Below are 19,890 nucleotides of genomic sequence, written 5' to 3'. Positions count from 1 at the left end.
GGAAAGCAAGCGCCTGTTGCAGTAGCGTAGAGAATCTTTATCCCGCTGGTCTCAACACTTGTGTCCTGCATCTACTTGCATCGCAATAGGCTCCGAGGAAGGAAGGAAGCCACCGCCACTTTCGTCTCTATCTTGCCTTGATAGAAGTCGCTACATAGCTACACAATAGGGAAAGAGGGGAGGGAAGGTTAGGGGTTAGTGCAACCAACACTCACTCTTCAGCTCTCCATTATTTATAGATGCTGCATGCTCAGCCTCAGCCTCAGCCTGATTCGGTACTTCACAAATGCTGCACCAGAGCCTGATCTTGGTATCTAAATACTATTCAGCTCTTCCCCGCAAAGATGAATTTTCGTATTCTTATTTCCATCAACATTATATACGTCGTGGCGATGGTAATGGCTGACCATGGCTGACCAAGTCCCAAGCAATTTGTCGGCAATTATCCAGCCATGGACAATCGTCAAAAACCATGAACATAACGAACCCAACCTCACTGCTCCCGCCTGGGTTAACTCGCCCGACATTCGAGGTACCTTTGATATCCTTCAGAGCTGCATCTTGACGCTCGTTGCGTGTATTTATACAGCTTTACATCTTGACGTTCCTATCAAGACGGCATGGCACGAAGTGTTTCTCTACAAGCTCAAGTGGACTGCAATCACCCTTTTTGCACCAGAAATTTCTCTTTATATGGCAGCAGACCAATTGCAGCAGGCTTGGAGTCTCAAGGCCAAACTTCTTGCTCTACAGACGAGATCTCCTTCTGACAAAGACCATGTAAGTTCAGTCCCAGACCACATTACCAGCAATGGTTCTAACAACTCTGCGCTACTATCCAGATCGTCATCGATATGTCTTATACCTTTTTCATCGTCATGGGTGGTGTTAGAGTGAATATCGACGATCTTTTATCCTTTCCTGACCTCCATGACAAGGCTTTTCGACACTTCAACCCTGCGAACCGTCCATATTCCGTGCGACTGAGTCCTCTGACAGTAATATGGCTGGCAGAGAGAGGACACTGGATACCAATTTCGAAGAAGAAGATCGATGATAAGAGTAAAGCCGACTATTTTCAGAAATTACTCGTCATGACACAAGTCCTATGGATGATCATGCAATGCATCATGCGAAAGATACACCACTTGCCCCTCAGTTTATTGGAGGTACACACCATGGTTCATGTTGTGTGTGCTGTATTTCTCTACATGTGCTGGTTTAGAGTGCGTTCAGATAATTGGGCTTTGAACTGTTTGCTGACTGTTGTTAGAAACCTCTCGATGTTCAACAGCCAGAGATTATCAGACCGGAGGCTTTCAAGGGAGAGATAGCCCTCTTGATACAGCGCCAATATTATCCTAACATGTCGACCAGATTAGCATTGTTTCCTCCTCAGCAAGATTCTGATCGACTACCGCCACCTAGAAGAGGTGGCTTGATACAGCCTGGTTGGGTCATACCAAAATCTTCGAGATCTAGCTACAACCAAGAAATCGAAGAGCTTCAACCACTTCAGGGTACATCTACATCTTCACAGGCATGGAGTGACTTGACTCAGGTGAAAGATTCAGCAGCGGCTGTTACTCACGAGGAGCGAAGCAATATATGGACCAATTCACGGCCAGGGCCTTGGGTTAAGCCAGAGCCAGGTTTGGAGATGTGGCCAGGGGACATTCTCCCCTCCGGTCTCTTATACCACTCTGAATTCACAACCCTACCCCTAATATTGACAAAGGAGTTCCTCTGTCGCTGGGATGCCATACTTTCAACTTTTCCGTTCCACGATCGTAACTCACTGGCCACAACAGCCAAGTTCATCAAAGTAAACGAAACGACGTGGCAGTTCGAACTGGTAGACCCAAAGTACGACTCGGGCCCTCAAAATGGCCAAGATCTTTTTCTTGCCCGATTACCGGAATTCGAACCGGTCCTAGAATGTGCGTATAGAACTATGCCGTTCGGCGAAGGGAAGAGAAATCTGGACATCAACTTCAGTTTCTTCACAGAAAACGAGAACGTCTTCGGTCTTTCTGGCTTCTTTAAAGAATTCCCCTGGTTGGCTGGCCTCTTCTTGGTCCTGTCAGGTATCTACGGTGGCGTCCATCTTTCCGCCTGGAATTGGGAGTTCCCAAGCGAGCTGGAGAGGTTGATATGGATCGTAAGCTGCCTCTATATCTCCGCTGCGTTGGTAGTGTACTTCCTTATGTCAGTGTTTAATCGGCTCCTTGATACTGATCCGGGTGATACGGGACAGGCTGCGTGGTTGTTCACGTTGGTTGCGTACTGGCTTGCGCTGATTACATATATGGCAGCACGGGGGTTTGTTGTTTTCGAATCGTTTTACAGTCTCAGGCATGTCCCTCAAAACGTTTATGTATCGCCTGCGTGGGTTGAAATGTTTCCTCATTTCTAGAACCTTAGTCGATCAAAGGGACCGTCAGGGTGTCAGAAGAATTGATCGCTGAAATCATAAGAGACGAAATAAGTGGATTACTTTATGCTGAAAATGTAGTAGATCTTAAACTACTTTACTTTGGTAGCCCAAGCTTTAGAGAACATTTCTTCTGTTGCCCACCTGGAGACCAAGATATTTTGTATTTTGTCTCTTGCTCAATGGCAGAACTAAGTGTTCCTGACCCTGGTACATGGCCACAGGCGACTAGCTAAATAGGTACGCTGACAATAGATCCATAGACATAGTGGTTGCAGCACTACTTAACGCGTGATAGTGACATGGCGCGCTGCCATTTGCCAATGTCGCAGTTAGGTTCGTGATTAACCAACCCATTGCAGATAAACAAAGAGTGAAACTGTAAGCTTTGCGACTATTGTCTCTGCTCAGACCACATCTGTCAAGCACAATCCATGTCATGTCTTTGCTGCTTTTTGCGGTTCGCTTCTAATCGTCCTAGGGCGCCGCAGCCGCAGATAACCTTGATACTGATGGCAGCGATAACCCAAACCCATGCATTTTCCCCGCGTTCTGTGAACACGCAGTCGCCTGTTCGTGCACAGCGAGGTCTCGGTACTGTGTTGTACAGGGGGATCCAGGGACCCTAGATGACTGGGCTTGCTTCTATTGTTGGGGGTGTGGTTCACCCTGAAGTGAAAGATCGACGTTGGTTGGCGCTGGACCTGTCGGGCTGGTTGCTAGGGGCGGCAGAAGAGTTGCTGGCTGACTCTAGAACAGCGGGAGGTTCCCCACGTGTACATACTCCTGGCCTGGCTAGTACTGTAGCAGCAGTCCATGGCCATGGATCAGGGAAGCGAAGAAAGGATAGGGGATGACAGACTAGGCCCTGAAGATCATAGCTGTTGGAACTGTCGACTCGTTAATCTAATCAACTTGACAATCTAATTAAAAAAATCTCAACAAAAATGTGTCGCGAGAAAAAGAGGAACGCGTAAAATAGGAGATACGTACTGTTTATGCTGATGGATCCATGGATGCTGGCAGGGGGAACTCATCGGGTAATGGCGCTATGTCAGGTGCCCGGCAAAATGGGGGCAATTTGATCACTGCATTAGGGGAGTACCTCTGAAATAGTGCTTCTACCTCACTAACAACAGTACCAATCTATCTCGCAGCTCTCCACTATTGCTCTTAACACTAACCTTTTCGGGGTGAATCCGCTAACAGGGCCACCCTAAAGTCCTTTGACACTATCGATGTAATTTGCGCGACTCGACTGGAGTGCTCTTCCCGTCTCAGCTCTCGCTCTGTCTGCCCTCGTCGAATCTGTCGCGATCCCATCTTTTTCACCTTCATCTACTTCATCCGTGTTCTTCTTCTCTCCCTCTATTTACGGCACAAGGCACCGTTAAAGTTGCCTTTTCTCTTATCAATTTTATTACCCGAAGCGCCATTGACGTCTTCGAGGTTTACTTGTTCTATTGAATGAGATAAGCCCTGCCTTGACACGGTACGTTGAACGTCGAAACTGTTACAGCCCGTACCCCCCGATCTCGAGCCCGCGCCAGAAATCTTACACGTTGCATCGCGATCAATTCACTGACACGACTTTTCATCTTTACACAGGCCATTAATTATACTTTACCCTGTTTGCGCATTAAAGACGAAGGCACATTTCTTCGTCTGTCGCGATTACGCTTCGATCTAGCTCTTCTGAGGTCATTGGTCGCGCCGCGCCCCCCCACGATAATAGACATCATTCAAAATGGCCTCTCAACGCGAGCGCACTCTGCCCGTCAAGCACAACCCTCTTCTTACAGAGGATGTACCCGACTGTAAATAATCCAACTTTTTCCGGTCGCGAGTTTGGATGCTCACACTTTCCCAGATTCTGATATGGTTTCGCGTCGTCGTCTTGGACAGACTAAGCTGACACCTAAGATGGCCGCTGGTATTGACTCCGAACAGGCTGCTCTTGGTATCTTTGACTACGCGCATCTTCGCGCCCCCCTGCCCAAGGGTATTGTCTCAGGAATCTTCAAGTCCAGCCCTAGCAGCTACTTCCTCATGCGACGCAGCTACGATGGTTACATCTCAGCGACCGGCATGTTCAAGGCCAGCTTCCCCTATGCGGAAGCTTCGGACGAGGAGGCCGAACGAAAGTACATCAAGTCTCTTCCGACTACGAGTCACGAGGAGACTGCTGGCAACGTCTGGATTCCCCCGGAGCAGGCTCTTATCCTCGCCGAGGAGTACAGAATTGCTCCTTGGATCCGCGCGCTACTAGATCCTGCCCCGATCAGCACCGCAACTCCTGCTGGCTCGCCCGGCAAGATCATTTCGGCTCCTCCCAAATTCGACGCCCTCAAGGTGTCGCAGCCTGTGTTGGCACCTCCTACTCCCTCGGCTGCTCTTCGACGCTCGCGTCGTTCTGCTAGCCCCACTAAGAGCAGCACGAGCACGAGGCGCGCCCCTCCATCGCCCCGAAAGCGAAGCACCCGCGCCAAGGCCGAAACTGTCGAAACTATCACTGAGAATGCTGAACTCGTCAACGGCACCGCGGAGGTTGAGGACAAGATCGAGGAGACCAAGCGGGAAGACATTGTGCTGCAATCCACCGAGTTCGAGCCTGCTATTGTCCTGGAGCCCAGAGAAGAGGATCCCAAGGTCAAGGTTCATATTGAAGAGGATACTATCACAGACGAGGCTGGTATTGAGACCAAGCGCACAATTACTGAGGTTGAACTTCCTCTGCCCACTGCTGGCGAACCCCCAAGCGCGGAAGAGATTGCTCAGATGATGGAGGCCGCTAAGGAGATGGTCCAAAAGAGCAAGGTGAACGAGGCTGAGGATGAAGAGGAAACGAACGTTGATGAAGCCCCTGCTTCAGCTAAGAAGAGCAAGCGTAAGGCCGTGGATATCTCTGTGGGTGACGAGGAGGGCGAGACGACCCCAGAGGAACAGCCCAGATCAAAGAAGGCCAAGACCGAAGTTCAATTAAGGAAAGCAAAGGTCAAGAACCGAGCCCTGCTCGGACTAGGTGCCACTGTCGCAGTTGGGTAAGTTGAATTTGTTTCGAGAGTATTGAGATGACCGCTAACATGTCAATAGTTACTTTGTTCCTTGGCTCATGAACTTCCTCTAAGTTACGAATTTTCATGTCTGGAAAATTAGGCCATCAGTAGGGGTTTGAATTGAATAATCCCCGAAACGACTATGGCTGCAATATGGGATGGACTGGTTGGATCGGCGTGGCTATTGTTGTTTTCCAGGTTGCCCTTCGTTTACTGTCGCTCTGTCTTAACAGATCACTACCCCAAATATACTCCCTCCTATTGTCTGGGTAAGATGTGCAGGACATTGCATCTTAGTCACTTATCACTACTTATTATACCACATCACTTTTTACCTCTTTATTAACTCTACTGCCAAACCTTCCATCCATTGCACATATCCCCTGGGCCTAACAGCTGTCTTCGCAGGTGTTGGTCTTAGTTCTGTTTTGTTGAAGGCGTTAAGGGATAATGGGAGTCGGTGGACATGACCAAGGAAGTTCATACAAAAGGACCTCTGAGAGGTATGGACTGCGTCAACTTCCATCAGATTACCTATGTATAAAGACTCGAACAAAAATACAAACAAACTTAAAGCATTCATTACTCTAATGAGTTACCCATTGTGTAATGAGAGTGTTGAATAGCCTGGTCAGGTGGGTAACAGAAGAATTGTCCGTCCTTTTAAAGGCTTAAGCTATCACCAGAATAAAGTAGCCTAACAGCCAGTCTAAGCTAGCATAAAGTGACTATATTATTTCATCTCTTATGCTCTTAGTGACCAATTCTTATAATACCCTGACGCCTGTCATATAGGTAGTGACCCCTAAAAAAGCAAACTGAATGGAGCGCCTCCTCCCCCAGATTTTAGTGCTGCTCGCCCCTAGAAACTCCCCACAGCGCCTCCCCCGCATTCTCTCTCCGCGTCGGGACAAGACAATCTCCAACTCACAAATCATGGACGTCTTGTCTTGGAGAGTGTTTTACTCGGCAGCTCTGGCTAAGTACGGCAATGGCCGGCTGTCATTCGGGTAACCGTCCATGTTCATATTCCCCCACACGTCCCCAAGATCTCATATCTTGTTTCTTATATAATTGATTGGTTTTATTCCCTTTTTACATTGAGTCAAGTATTGGACTGTAATCTGTTATACTTTATCGATATGAGACCTTCAACACGACTTGGAAGCTTGGTGCTTCGTCGAGGCTTTGCCAACTCGGCACGACGGTTGGATAACTATGGATTCATCGGTCTGGGACAGATGGTATGTGATGATTTCCACTTACAAAAAGAAGGAATATCAGATAACTAATGTGTGTACTAGGGTTACCAAATGGCAAAGAACCTTCAGTCAAAGTTGAAACCCTCAGATAAAGTGTCCATCTTTGATATCAACCCCGAGTCTATGAAGGGTCTAGAAACAGAGATGAAGGCAGCTTCCAATGGTGCTCAGGTTGAGCTATCAGCCAGTGCATTCGATGCTTCTAAAGATGCTGTAAGTTCCTCACTTATCAATTGTGTTCAGGCTTGTTAACACTCCCAGGATACGGTTATCACTGTTCTTCCGGAACCTCAGCACGTCAAGGGCGTATACGAATCCATCATCACATCATCTCTTCCCAAAAAGGACCGAGTCTTCATCGACTGCTCAACCATTGACCCATCTACATCCCGCCAGGTTGCGAAGACGGTGTCTTCGGCTGGACAGGGTACATTTGTTGATGCGCCTATGTCTGGAGGTGTCGTGGGTGCTACTGCAGGAACGCTCACCTTTATGCTTGGCGCTTCACCATCTCTCATTCCTCGTCTCGAACCGGTTCTGCTGCTCATGGGAAAGAAAGTCTTGCACTGCGGTGACCAAGGTGCCGGTCTATCCGCAAAGCTGGCCAACAACTACCTTCTAGCTCTCAACAATATCGCTACCGCAGAAGCTATGAACTTGGGCATGCAATGGGGGCTGGATCCTAAGAAACTAGCAGGCGTCATCAACGTCAGCACGGGACGCTGCTGGCCCAGCGAAGTAAACAACCCCGTAGCAGGAGTCGTCGAAACAGCGCCAGCCAACAGAGACTACAGAGGCGGTTTCGGCATCTCGCTCATGAAGAAGGATCTCAGATTGGCTATGGTAGCGGCGGAAGAGGCGAACGCAAGAATGGAGTTGGCCAAGACGGCGTTTGCGGTGTATGAAGCTGCTGAGAAGGAGGAGAAGTGTCAAGGAAGGGACTTTTCGGTTGTGTATAGGTATTTGGGCGGTAAGGAGGAGTAGAGTTAGAAAGAATACTGCATAGATAGGATTTGGGTTATAATAAGCTTTACGATGTAACAGCACACAAGACCTTGTGGAAAGAAGAGATTGAGTTTAACCTGGCATGTGAAATCTCTCCTGCACTGCAACACAAACAAATAATATGGGATCGGCAATCTATAAAACACCGAAGTCCTGTCCTGTACAACAAACATGTCATGTCAAACGGAGCATCTTCGACCCGAGATACAGTACAGTACTCTTGTATCAAAACCAGGGGTCGGCCGCCAATGAAAGAGAAAACGAGCGAACGCGAGATAATGCGAGAAATGCGAGCAAAAATAAGCATTTTGCGAGCGTTTGACCAGATAAGCGATCTACCGGGAATTATGCCAACCGAACCTTGGCGGATTCTTTTCTTGGCACTAGCTTCTATTTAACCCTACAAATCAGCCAGTTCCAGTTCTTTTACGTCTTTCTGTGAAGGTTTTTAATGTAATTGTAATTCGATCTAGGAATCTATACCCGAAAGTCCCGTTCATGTTTGGTTAGTACGTAAAAAGGCCGGAGCTCTCGGGGTTACATTCGAGTCAGCAATGATGGATGGCCCTCCTCCATCTCTCTCATATATGTACCTGTAGACTCTTCTCCCTCTTCTCTCTTATTCCCCTGATGCTCGGAGACCAATTTAGCGGCCGGTCCATGTCAGGTAGTCATTTCATGAAGCGGGTCGTTGTTCTGAAACGAGGTCATTAGTCGTCATACAGAACAAAGAGGCGAACGAACCCCCGGCTATTATTTACATTAGTTTTCTCTTCTTGTTTGCTTTTTTTGTCTTCTTCAATATTTTACTATCGAGTGTGTCCATCATGAACGAACTATTCGCCCGTCGTAGGGCGAGTTTCGACGAATGCACTGATCTCTCTGCTCTCTGCCCTGCTGAAGCAACGGTTCTGGGCTACGTTCCTAACAAAGGCTCCAGTATCTTCTTCATCATCTGCTTTGCGATCTTGTTCGTTTCTGCTGTGGGAATCGGTATTTGGAAGAGAACATGGACGTATGCTGCAACGTTGGGAGCAGGTTTGCTACTTGAGACCATTGGTATGGTTATCAACAACTTGAGAAAAGTATATCTGATGCTAATACTACTTAGGATATGTTGGCCGTCTTCAAATGAACCCTAACCCTTGGGATTCATCAGCTTTCCAGACTCAAATCTGCTGTATCATCATCGCCCCGACCTTCATCTGCGCCGCCATATACCTCACCCTCAAGCACGTCGCCATCGCTCTCAACCCAGCTCTCTCACGATTCCACCCTCGCTGGTACCCTCGCGTCTTCCTCCCCGCCGATCTATCATGTCTTGTCGTCCAGGCTATCGGAGGTGGTGTCGCAGCAGCAGCCAAGCGCGATGAGCCCGAGAAGGCTCAAACCGGTAACAGAACCATTATCGCTGGTGTCGTCCTCCAAGTTGTTGTCCTGGCCGCCTTCGGTATCATGGGAACGGATTATTGGATCCGCGTGAGGAAGTACATCCACAGCTCCGAGGTCAACCCTGAGTCGCTGCGTGTCTGGCAGAATAAGAAGTTCAGGCTATTTGGCGGTGCTGTCATGGTCGCTTACTTTTCCATTCTCACACGTTGCATCTACCGGTACGTTCCTTCCCCTATCTTAACTCCCGTGTTCTGGGGTTTGCACATCTCTTACATCAGCTGACGCGAGAAACAGAATCGCAGAAATGGCCGGCGGTTGGGGCAACCACATTATGCAGGATGAGCCTAGCTTCCTCGTACTCGACAGTACTCTGATCTTCGTGACGGGCTTCTGTTTGACTGCTTTCCACCCTGGTATCTTCTTCCTCCAGATGGCCAATGTCCGAAACAAGAAGACTTCTGAGGCTGGAACGCCCATGGAGTCGTCGTCTGGTGAGGAGAGAAAGGTCGAAAATTCCCAGAATGCTTAAAAGTCTTTTGGTCGAAACAGATTGGGAAGGGAAATTGATACAGCGTTTTTGGTATAGGCTTGTTTGGATCAGGGCGCAGGGTGTTTGTTAGGAATGATATTAGATCAAATGTTGGAGGCTCAGACGAGACCTGTTTGAACGTTGTTTATAATGCTTTCTATCGATATTAGGACTTGACCAATCTATCGGCCTCTCCGTCGTCATCACTGTCCGTTTCCTCTTCCTCGTCGTCATCATCATCTTCTTCGCCTTCCTCATCGTCCTCCTCTTCTGAGGATTCTTCTTCCGTCTCCTCCGATGATTCCTCGCTTTCTTGTTCTTCTCCAAGCCAGTCATCCAAAGTCTTGGCACCAACCGCTTCGCCTGTGCCTAGACCTGTACCATTGGCCTTGGTAGGCATACTTGATTTCGCAGCCTCATCCAGTCTGTCACTAGCAGGTAGTGTGCTTCTTTCGACATCGTACTTAGAACTCTGGCCACCTTCGGGCTCTCGAAGTCGACGATCAGGCTGTTGTCCCTCTTCGACCCAGTCTGGCAAGGGCTCGTAGCCCCTGAGCCCGTGAACAGCACCACCACCCGCGAGTACCAACGTGGAAGAACCTAACAAGAATCCCTTTCGAGATTCAGATGGGCTTGGCGCCTGTGGAGCAGGCTTCTCAGCGAGCAGCATCAATGTCGCTAGCTGAGGTACCGCAAGCAGAGATCGATACATTCTCGCACGGTCACGAAGGTCGAACGATGTGTCATATCTGACAAGGAGAAGAACATACTCCCATAGTCTCTCAATAGGATGAGTGTCAGTGTCAATGGGTGGATCCTCCTCTGCATCCTGCTCCTTTTCCGCTTCGCTCTTGCGGTTGAGGTGGTGAAGGTATACCTTGGCCGCCAAGAGCAAAATCTGTTGCTTGGCGACTGGCGATTCGTTTGTGAATTCTTTAAGCAGAATTCGAAGAACATCTGGCGCAATGTTGTCTTCGCCGTTCAAGCCTGAAAACTCACCCACCAGCCAAATAATCGTGGCGCGCGCCTGGGGATCGGTCGCCGAGTCGAGGTTCTTCGCCAGCCGAACAACCGTTCCAACATGTCCCTGAACATCCTGTTGTATCAGGTGACGAATTACTGTCAGCGATTCGGCAGCAAGGGTACCATCCAGACTTGTGATCTGACCCAAGAGTAACTTCAAGCATCGAGGAGCTGTAGTAGTGTCGGTCTGGGCGCAGCGGCCAATAGCACGCACCGCCTCACGAACCAACGCTTTGTTTGTTCCCTGCGAGAAGTGTTCCAGCTCCTTCAGAATGAGACTCTTGACGTGCGATGGACTATGGGGGAAAATGATGGTCAAGATCTCCAGTTTCAACTCCCATATGGGAGCTGGGTCAGTAGCCCGCACAAGAAAGTGACTGGCATATTTAACAAAGTCTGCAGGTCGAATAAGACACACAGAAACAATATTGAAGAGAGCAGTCTGCTGTATATCCTGGGCTCCACGAAGTAAGGCGATCAAGGGGCCAATGGCCTGCTTCACATATTCCGGTGTACCAATGTCGACATAGCATCTAGTAACGGCGACAACGACACCGGCGTTTCGGCTTTGTAGAAGAGGTCTAATTCCGTTCAGTAGCAATGCGAGATCTGGGTCCAATACTGAAGATCCTTGGCCTCGACTAGCTTGTCGCGATTCGCCATAGAAGTCGTCCACCTTCTGATCCTGTGAGGTTTCGGTAGCTTCGTCCGGTGACTGAGACCTTCGTGGGAAGCACTTTCGTGCATAATACGTCATGAGTCGCAGTGTAGCTAGTTGACTCCATTCGTCCATATCCACCACCTGCTTTATCAGAGCGCGATAATGCTTATGTATAAGATCTATCTGGTCAGGGCAAATCTCCAGGAAAGCGGACACGGCGGCTCCAGCGACATAATACTGCTTATCTCCCAACAGAGTAGTCAGGACTTCGATTAAAAGCGGCGCTTGACTCGGGTCTAATCGATGGCACTTCGGGATCGCAAGGGCAGCCGCTTTCCGCACGTGGGGGCTCATGTCGGCAACACCCTTCTTGATAGCAAGGGCTACGATCTGGCTAATGACGGGGACCCGGATTCCGGACATGGTCTTGAGGGCGAGAGCTCGGACTTGAGGGTTTTGGTCGGATAGGGATTTCTGGATAGTATTGATGGAGAGTAGGGCGAGGTCGGGTTCCTGTTCGGCATGGTGTATGAGGTAAATATAGACAAGCTTCTTGATCTCGATATTCGGGGATGCAACATTCTTGACGACGGAAGAGAAGAAGGGTAAGGTCTTGTGGTTTCGGTACATCATCTGCCGCATCACTATTAGTGCCAAGCTCCATCTCCAGAGAGGACAGCACAACGTACCGCAAGAACACGCCGTAACCCATCAAGAACCTCGCGCTCGTTGCGACTATCCAATAACTTCTTCATCTGGTTCCTATCCAGAGGTCTGGAGCTCGTGCGCGCACCGCGCGTCGCCTGGGCTGCATCGAGGGTGAGCTCCCTCGCTAGGGAATCAGTTAGTTGAGTACTGAACAGAGCGGTCAGCGGAGAAGCATACCAGTCTCCATAAGACCCGAGATGCGTGCTATTGACTCCATTGTGCGAGTGAGCTCTGAGCTTACGTCGCGTTGGGAGAGGAGGGAGATCTTTTGGAGGTTGGGTGTAGGTGTTTGAGATGAGGTTCTATAGGCGATGGTTGCCGCGGACTATGGAGGTGGAGGGGCGTGATAATTGGTGGGGGATCTTTACGATACATCCTTACCTAGCATCTTCATACTGGCATTTAGACTCGAGCAAATGCAAATCTAAGCATTGCAGATAATGCGAATTGGGTTTTATAGTTTTCTTCAACAAAGAAGATTTTATGACCTATAACTATGCTGACCAACTCTACAACAACTTTAATATATCCTCACCGAAGAAGCTACCCTGTACAACTTCACATCCAAACAATGACATCTCGACCTATTGTCCTCGCGCCAGCAACACCTTCAGAGCTTCTATCATATATCATATCTTACCACAGATATCCTACAACAGTAATAATTGGTTCCTCGAAAACAGAGTTTCAAGAGTCACTTATCGAGGACATCACACACCACCTCGCTCTTCAGGATGAGCAACAAGAAGACCAAGACAACCCAACAGAGCCTTCACATGTTCTTCTAAAGTCGTCACTCTTCCAAATAGCCATATCCCGCCACATACGCATCCTATTTGCGCCAACAGTTACACATCTACGTGCCTATCTTTCTGTCTTCACGCCCAAAGACTCCTCAATACAAGCTCCGCCAAACCACACTCCTGGCTCTCGTCCACCCTTTCTTCTGGTTTATGGTCTTTTGGCTCTTCATCGAGACGCGAGCGAATGGTCTGCGCAAGGTATCGGGAACTCAGCAGCATTTTTGGTCGACGCTGCGCTACGGAATGAGTTCAGAGCTGCAGTAATCGAACCAAAAGGCATAGGGGGACATGAAGACTTGGAACAGCTCGGAGGAGAGATGGTACCCTTATTAAACGGCACAGCGAGAAAGGATGATGGTTCATGGAATGGACGGACTGTTAGCATCAAACAGGTATTGAATCGGTGGTTCGAATTCGAAGTTCGGGAAGAATGATATACCCCAGAAACCTTATCATGGAGGTACATGTAGTTCTTGATATTACAATATGTACTATATCATTAGGCATTATGCCGACCGTCGAAAGCATTACATCATTGTCATGCTCAGAGTAGACGTAAACATCAGCGTTAACATAAACACATCATTACACCCCCAACGCCATCCCGTGGTATCTATTTCCAAGAATCGCCGCCAATCATAACGTAAAGCATGAGAAAACAAAGCAAACACCAAACGAGCAGAACTAAGCAATCGCCTGCTCCATCTCGGCGATGTATAGCTTGATATGTGCCTCCATCTTGCGGTACTCTTCGTGCGCACTATGGACTTCATTCTCAATGTTCTCTTTCAAGTCAAGCATCTATCCATATGTTAGTAATTGCAATCTGCATAAGAATATTTGGAGAATGCTGACCTTTTTCTCAGTTTGTTCAATTCTGACACGTCGAACCTCCATCTCCTTGCCCTTCTCCGTGTGCTCCTCGGTAAGTTGCTTGTGAATCGCCCGGAGTTCATGCATCTTCTCCTTTGCCTCATGCGCCTTATGATTGCTCTGCTCACGCAGCTTTTCTGTGCGTTCCATCCATTTTGACAGTTGGCGTTTCAACATAGTCTCGGTACGCTCGACTTCACGCGCATTGTTACCGCGCTCTGAAAGGGCATCACGCTGCTTTGCATTCCGTGCCAGTTCCTCCTCCTCTTTAGCGAGTTCCGAAGCAATCTCGTCGAGAATCTTGATGCATGATGCAACATCTGTTGAGACAACCGAGAAAGAGTCTGTTGATGTTTGGAGGGCTCGGGCTCTTCGGTCCAAAGCGTCGATGTGTGACTTATCATTGTTGAGGATCTCGCGCAGCTCGGCCAAGTTCTCCTGCAGGTCAGAGGCGCTCTGGAGCACATAAGGTCGCAGCTTTGTGCTTTCTTGTTTCAAAGTAACCTTTTCATGGGTCTTTTGTTCCAATGCTGCAGTGAGCTCGCCCTTCTTTTGCTTGGCCTCTTCAAGTCGCTGCGCGACCCTTTCTTGGTTCCTTCGAAGTTCTAGAAGTCTCTTCTTGAGCTCTTCGTTCCTCATTGTCTTTTCCCGGACTTGAGCCTCCATTGCCTTGCGGTTGTGCTTCATATCCTCCAATCGTCCCTCATTCTCCTGGTTTTCGGAATAAAGTGACTCGATGCGAGTCTTTGTCGACTCGGCCTTGTTGTAGTATTGGTCGATAACAGCCGTTTGGGATTCGCGGAATCGAACAAAGTTAATCAGATAACTGAAAATCTTAACAAGACGGTCGTATGTCGGTTTGTACAAGTCGTTAAAGCTAAAATCGGTGATGCCGCACTCGAATAATAGCCTGCGCAGCGACACATAAAAGCCCATCAGGTTGCGAGTATCAGAAGGAATAACATCTGCGTACTCTCCTGCGATGTCCTCCGCAGCCGCACGCATGGCCGGCTCGACAGTTTCTCGGGTGGCATTGAGAAGAAGCTCGGCGAACCATTCAAAGATTTGCTGTACATGAGCCGCATTTGGTTTCTGAAGATCTGCAACGGTGAATGTAATGCCGATGTCGGTAATACAGCCTACGATTTCGCGGTCAGGGAGGCGCATAAAAGCATCTGCCTCTTCCTCCTTCTTTCTCGTTCGCGAGTTCTGCTGCGAGGTTGGAATAATGCTCATGCGCGGATTGTATGCCATGATTGCTGATTTCTGTCGATTGTAACAAATTCGGTTATCGTCTTTTTTTGGTTGCGCTTTGGGCTAGTCTGTTGCGATCATTGAAAGTGATAAACACCAAGTCCGTGTTGCCGTGGAAACATCGAGAGATCTGTCACGTGACGACTCATGAGGACCTCGTTGAAGCCCAATGGTTCTAGAAGCTGTGTCAGTGGTGTTTCAATTAGATAAGTTTAAATGCACATCTTAAACAAGTGGCTTGATTTGACAACATTGAAGCTTGCGAAATGTCTTTTATCGGTCATTTCTTCATCTTTCTTCAACTTTACGTGAACCACCAACAACTTCTCTTCTCGCGCCGTATACCCAAGACAGCCAAGCTTCGGAACCTGGATATCAAGGGTTCTACATCAATCACTATACTCGAAGCAATGGCCCGAGTCACGGCAATTCATCCTTGCATTCTTGAAATCTTCCTTTTCGCCTTGAGTCACGGACTAATCCAGCGAATATCAAGTATAAGCCTTTAGTGTATGCATTGCTAAAGATAGGTACTAGGTAGTCAAGATGACCGCCATCCTATTATTGGCGAGAATCGGTTGGCAATGCTCGAATGTCCTGCACCTTGTCGTCTCACTTGCAGCCGTCAATACTCGTATTGTGCATTTTCTAGCCTGTGAAATAATCACTCACTCATTGACATTGACTGTGGCTGAAGTACATAATGCAAGTGGGAGCAAGCACAGAGAAGCAAGTTGCCGTGACATTCATTTCCTGCAACCTGAGCTGTTCAATCACTTCTGTTAGGCTACCTACCTTAGACTTGGTTGCTTTGTCGAAATCTCTTTCAACGAAAAACTGTTTGTCAGCAGTTTCTTCGTCCCACGTTCCTATCAGATTCACGGCTTTCTTTCACGGTATCTCATCCACGTGGCGGAACACCAACACATCACATCCGAACCAGCACGGACCGTTTCATTACTTTTCTTTGATGCAAAGCGAGCGAGCAAGCGGTTGCGTACCCCTGAAACGACCAACTGTACGCCGTGATTGTGCCTGTGTCTGTGCCTGTGCCTTGTACCTGGCAAGGGGGACAGATCTGAGGTTTCGACCGAGAAAAAGCAAAATACTGAGCTAACTCGGAGCACTATTGAAACATACAAGATCGATTGGCTGTAGGGCTCAGGCTCCAGAACCGATGCTCCCCAATGAAACGCAGCCTCAGGGGCACCGAAACGTTCGCTGTCATTGCCCCAATTGACTGTGACAAAGGAGTGAACCCTAACGAATTTTGGGTTCTATCGGAAGGATGATGAATCAAGACATCTTTTTTGACCCATTGACTCAATATCATTGTCTTGAGTTCGGGAATTGACCAGAGACGTATTGAAGTAGGCAACGGGAAGCGACATCTCGTGCAGCTTGTAGTGGAACACAAACATCTCTCATGCAGGACTGTACCTGATTATTGAGGAATAAGCAGAGACGAAGCCTTGAAGCCTGTCCCTTCTCCTGCATGGCTTGACATGCATGGCCATGGACTTGGTGGACAAGGAACCCCCGAGTTACAGCATCTGCTAGAGAGAGTTATGGAGGGATGGGCCGCCACTTTGTTTCCGCCGGGAGCGCTAAGATTCGCCGTTTTACTGATGAACAAGGATCTCATGTCCTTGCAGCATGATTGATTGATTGATTGACTCACAATTGTCGATATTGTTGATGAGATGTCACAAAGAGGAACGAGATGATGGTAACTGGGATCTCCCTGTGATCTCATCTCAACTTTGCAAGTGTGAGTGTGTCTGTCTGTCGCTCCATGCCACGCGATTCAGGGCATGACTGCAGAGTCGTTGGCCACCCGAAAGCCGGACAAAGCCAAAATCGATCCGTCTGGTCCCTGATTCGCAAACGTTCCAGGTCCAGCTCCGGGTCCAAGCTTCCCGCTTCAACGGTCGCGCGTTCAAAGTGCAGAGTGCAGAAGTGCTAATGTTAGAGCAAGGTACATTCCGTGATACATACATGCAGCGAGTCACTGGACAGAGCAAACTCCTTACATACAGGGCCATGGCACGATGATGTATGACAAGTCGATTGTGGGACGTTCTGAACATACCGTCACTGGCAAAGTCTAAGCAGTTTTCCTCAATTGACCGTTGAAGAAACCTGGATTGTTACTGGTGATCAATCCAAGAGCTTAAAGATTTGAACCTGAACCTGAACTCTGTACGATGATGACGCTCCATGTCCATGTTAAGGTTGGATCGACGTTGGAGAGTGGACGAAAACTTGATTCGGAAATAACCCTACCCATGCCGCCATGTTCCTGATGGAAAAGCCCAGGGTTGTCTTGAGGACTGAACTTAAAGAGGAAGTCCTCACATTATTGCAGGGGTTGTTTACGGTGGCTGACTGGATCTGTTGTTCTGCTCTACGATTGGAGTTTCGGGGAGAGAGGTATGAGTGCTCTCTCTGTCTACTACGTAAATCTCGGTGATATACGCGAGATGTGATGATCGTCAGGTTCCAAGAAGAGCCAAGACAAGAGACAAAGTGGCTGGAACTAAGACTCAACGATTAGTCTCAACAGTCATCATCTTCTAAGCAGCATCGGGTAGCGGATACGAATGCCCAGACAGGCGTTGAAAACCCAAATGTCGGGATTCGAGAAAGCGAAGTGACTTCGTACTTGTGAAGAGAAGAGAACCTGGAATACGAAGAAACACGCAGGGACGGCGAAGCTGCGTGGGTCTTTCTTTGCAGTGACCTAAGGTACGGATAGGTATGCGAGGTACAGGACAAGGTACCAGTACCTGGACACAGTACAAGGTACATACATTCGTCAGTCTGATGGAAACTCTGCAACGTGCTGCATGCACGGGTATTCAATTGGCAGCTGTTGTACGCAGAATTGCTTTGTCGAATGAGTGATGGTGAGAAGAGGGAGAAGTTGAGAACTGAACTGGACTCAGCAGTGGTGAGACAAAGCTGAACAGCTAACTATTGACTGCTAGCAACTGCAAACTGCAATAACAAGGGGCGGGGGGCCTTTTTGGCGTGACAAGCTCGATCGCATGGCGACGAACGAGATCTTCGGACAGGGCGAAACGATCAAATTCCCCTTGAGTCTGTGACAGTTTAGCGTCCAAGCCAATGCAATGCCTGCAATAGCACCTCAAATACTAGGATGAATTGTAGGCTCATGAGATCAATATTGTTTGATTTGATTAGATTATTGAAGTTTCTAAAAAGTTCCTGACATGTGCTTGTATCTTTTACTTTTATTTCGAAATGATTTACCCGTCATAAGACGGAAAAGGCGTCTACCTCGATCCTGTCAAATCAAGACTTACCATAAACTCTAAGTGGAATGGAAATTGTGGCTTACAATCGTGGCGAACGGTTGTAGAAGATCGCACACGAATTGGGAGTTTACCACCGATGAAAGTGTCCCCGTGGGCTGGAAGTTGGAGGCATCAACTCGTGGGTTCTCTCATGGCCTTCACACCCCCTTCTGATATAAATGTAAAATTGGCCAATCTAAAGGGAGTGGGCACTTAACAAGAAGGGCACGAACTCGACCTGATGCATTGGTGAGAGGTGAGAGGTCAGGTAAATAAGATGAGACGTATGAGAGCTGAGAGCTCCGAGCTCTCTAATGCCAATGCAAAAGCCAATGCGATGCGAGGAGGGCGACGATCATCGATGGGATGGGATGGGTTTCCCTTGCGGAGGGAAGATCCGAGGGGTGACCCATTTCTTTTTCCTTTTTGTTACTCGAGCTTCAAGAGTATCGATCTCAGCTTCTTACAAGACAGTATCAATACGAATATCCATACCCAATTCCATCTCGTGACAACAGAAAGACGCCGAGTTTACCGTCTGTTTGTTTCATGCAATTCGTTCAAAGAAAGGCCAAAATAGCATCCGCTACTCCCTACAGAGTTAATCTAGCGGCTGCTGAACTGTTAGCTGGGCTGCCAAGACTGCCCAGCCTCTGCTCAGGACACAAATACCGACAGGGGATATTGATCAGAGGTTGTCTGTTCTTAAGCATAGTCGTATACTGAAGCATGGACAAAGTATTGGTTTGACTTGCAGTTTAATTATTCGAGTAGATCAATGTAGAGATAATATTCAAGAGTCTTCAGCAGGTAGTCAAGAATCAGACATGGTTGGCTCCCTCCTGTGCTGTCATGAATCGTGTTATTTCTCTCCCCGCCTTTTACATCATCTTCATACCATTGGTATTTCACTCTGGTGATGGCTTTTTAGTCTGCCTCTACTGTAATGTACATCAGAAACACAAACAAATCTCCTAACAATAAGTAACGTTAACCAATACCAGAGCTTCCCTTCTTATGCCCCTCACTGAATCGGGAGCTTAGATGTAGACGAGTCAGCTTGGTGTTCCCCCTCTTGTCAAGTCGATGACCACCATCTGCTGTTCAATATTTGACTTTTGATACGATTCATTCATTGCATCCGGGCCTTCCATCAGATCAGGTGCATCACGAGGGCTGGACTTCGGTAGGATGCGGTTTATTGCTTTTATGCATGTCTGATCTGTGTCTGCAGAAGATACTCTACAGTATCCATCGCTCGCTCGCTCGCTTGTTCTATCCGTGCTTTAATCCATACAAGTTCCACTCAATATTGCGGTGCTGACCTGCCTGTTCGTTCCATTACGAGGCTGCCCCGTCGCGTAAAACTCCAAGCACCCAGCTAGCTTAGACGTAGAGAACCTAAGAGGTAACCAACCCAGCGCCAGCGGCGTCAACCCAGCGGCCCCTCATAAGCCCTCTCTTAGTCTTTCCAACGCCCGGTTCAACTTCCAGTGGGTTGGGCGCCACCTCATCAGTCTAAACGTTCAGGTGCAATGCAATGCGCAATGCCCCTCGAAAGAAGACCTGG

At 48.3% G+C, this 19,890-nt stretch overlaps 7 protein-coding genes across 7 annotated transcripts; 5 read left to right on the top strand and 2 right to left on the bottom strand.

The window, feature by feature from the left end:
* Window positions 1-408: 408 nt before the first annotated feature.
* Window positions 409-2,555, top strand: FIESC28_06246 (uncharacterized protein; the record flags this gene model as incomplete). Its single annotated transcript, XM_031160390.1, has 4 exons — window positions 409-780; window positions 843-1,226; window positions 1,274-2,161; window positions 2,544-2,555. The coding sequence occupies 4 exons, from the start codon at window positions 409-411 to the stop codon at window positions 2,553-2,555; spliced, it is 1,656 nt and encodes a 551-aa protein (XP_031015436.1).
* Window positions 2,556-4,181: 1,626 nt separating this feature from the next.
* On the top strand, window positions 4,182-5,561 carry FIESC28_06245 (uncharacterized protein; the record flags this gene model as incomplete). Its single annotated transcript, XM_031160389.1, has 3 exons — window positions 4,182-4,251; window positions 4,305-5,475; window positions 5,528-5,561. The coding sequence occupies 3 exons, from the start codon at window positions 4,182-4,184 to the stop codon at window positions 5,559-5,561; spliced, it is 1,275 nt and encodes a 424-aa protein (XP_031015435.1).
* Window positions 5,562-6,632: 1,071 nt separating this feature from the next.
* Window positions 6,633-7,736, top strand: FIESC28_06244 (uncharacterized protein; the record flags this gene model as incomplete). The annotated part of the gene is made up of 3 exons (XM_031160388.1): window positions 6,633-6,734; window positions 6,795-6,965; window positions 7,014-7,736. 3 exons carry the CDS (start codon window positions 6,633-6,635, stop codon window positions 7,734-7,736), a joined length of 996 nt encoding a protein of 331 aa, XP_031015434.1.
* An 848-nt stretch (window positions 7,737-8,584) lies between these two features.
* FIESC28_06243 (uncharacterized protein) lies at window positions 8,585-9,678 on the top strand (the record flags this gene model as incomplete). Its single annotated transcript, XM_031160387.1, has 3 exons — window positions 8,585-8,816; window positions 8,869-9,367; window positions 9,444-9,678. The coding sequence occupies 3 exons, from the start codon at window positions 8,585-8,587 to the stop codon at window positions 9,676-9,678; spliced, it is 966 nt and encodes a 321-aa protein (XP_031015433.1).
* Window positions 9,679-9,844: 166 nt separating this feature from the next.
* On the bottom strand, window positions 9,845-12,287 carry FIESC28_06242 (uncharacterized protein; the record flags this gene model as incomplete). Its single annotated transcript, XM_031160386.1, has 3 exons — window positions 9,845-11,995; window positions 12,052-12,194; window positions 12,248-12,287. The coding sequence occupies 3 exons, from the start codon at window positions 12,285-12,287 to the stop codon at window positions 9,845-9,847; spliced, it is 2,334 nt and encodes a 777-aa protein (XP_031015432.1).
* A 354-nt stretch (window positions 12,288-12,641) lies between these two features.
* Window positions 12,642-13,307, top strand: FIESC28_06241 (uncharacterized protein; the record flags this gene model as incomplete). The annotated part of the gene is made up of 1 exon (XM_031160385.1): window positions 12,642-13,307. The coding sequence occupies one exon, from the start codon at window positions 12,642-12,644 to the stop codon at window positions 13,305-13,307; it is 666 nt and encodes a 221-aa protein (XP_031015431.1).
* A 250-nt stretch (window positions 13,308-13,557) lies between these two features.
* FIESC28_06240 (uncharacterized protein) lies at window positions 13,558-15,000 on the bottom strand (the record flags this gene model as incomplete). The annotated part of the gene is made up of 2 exons (XM_031160384.1): window positions 13,558-13,674; window positions 13,729-15,000. 2 exons carry the CDS (start codon window positions 14,998-15,000, stop codon window positions 13,558-13,560), a joined length of 1,389 nt encoding a protein of 462 aa, XP_031015430.1.
* Between the last annotated feature and the right edge of the window lie 4,890 nt (window positions 15,001-19,890).

This window comes from Fusarium coffeatum (genome assembly GCF_003316985.1).
Source record: "Fusarium coffeatum strain FIESC_28 chromosome Unknown BRIP53273_contig_136, whole genome shotgun sequence".
NCBI classification, from domain to species: Eukaryota; Fungi; Ascomycota; class Sordariomycetes; order Hypocreales; family Nectriaceae; genus Fusarium; species Fusarium coffeatum.
Note: the sequence above shows the minus strand (reverse complement) of the source record. Positions and strands in the feature narration are given on the sequence as shown.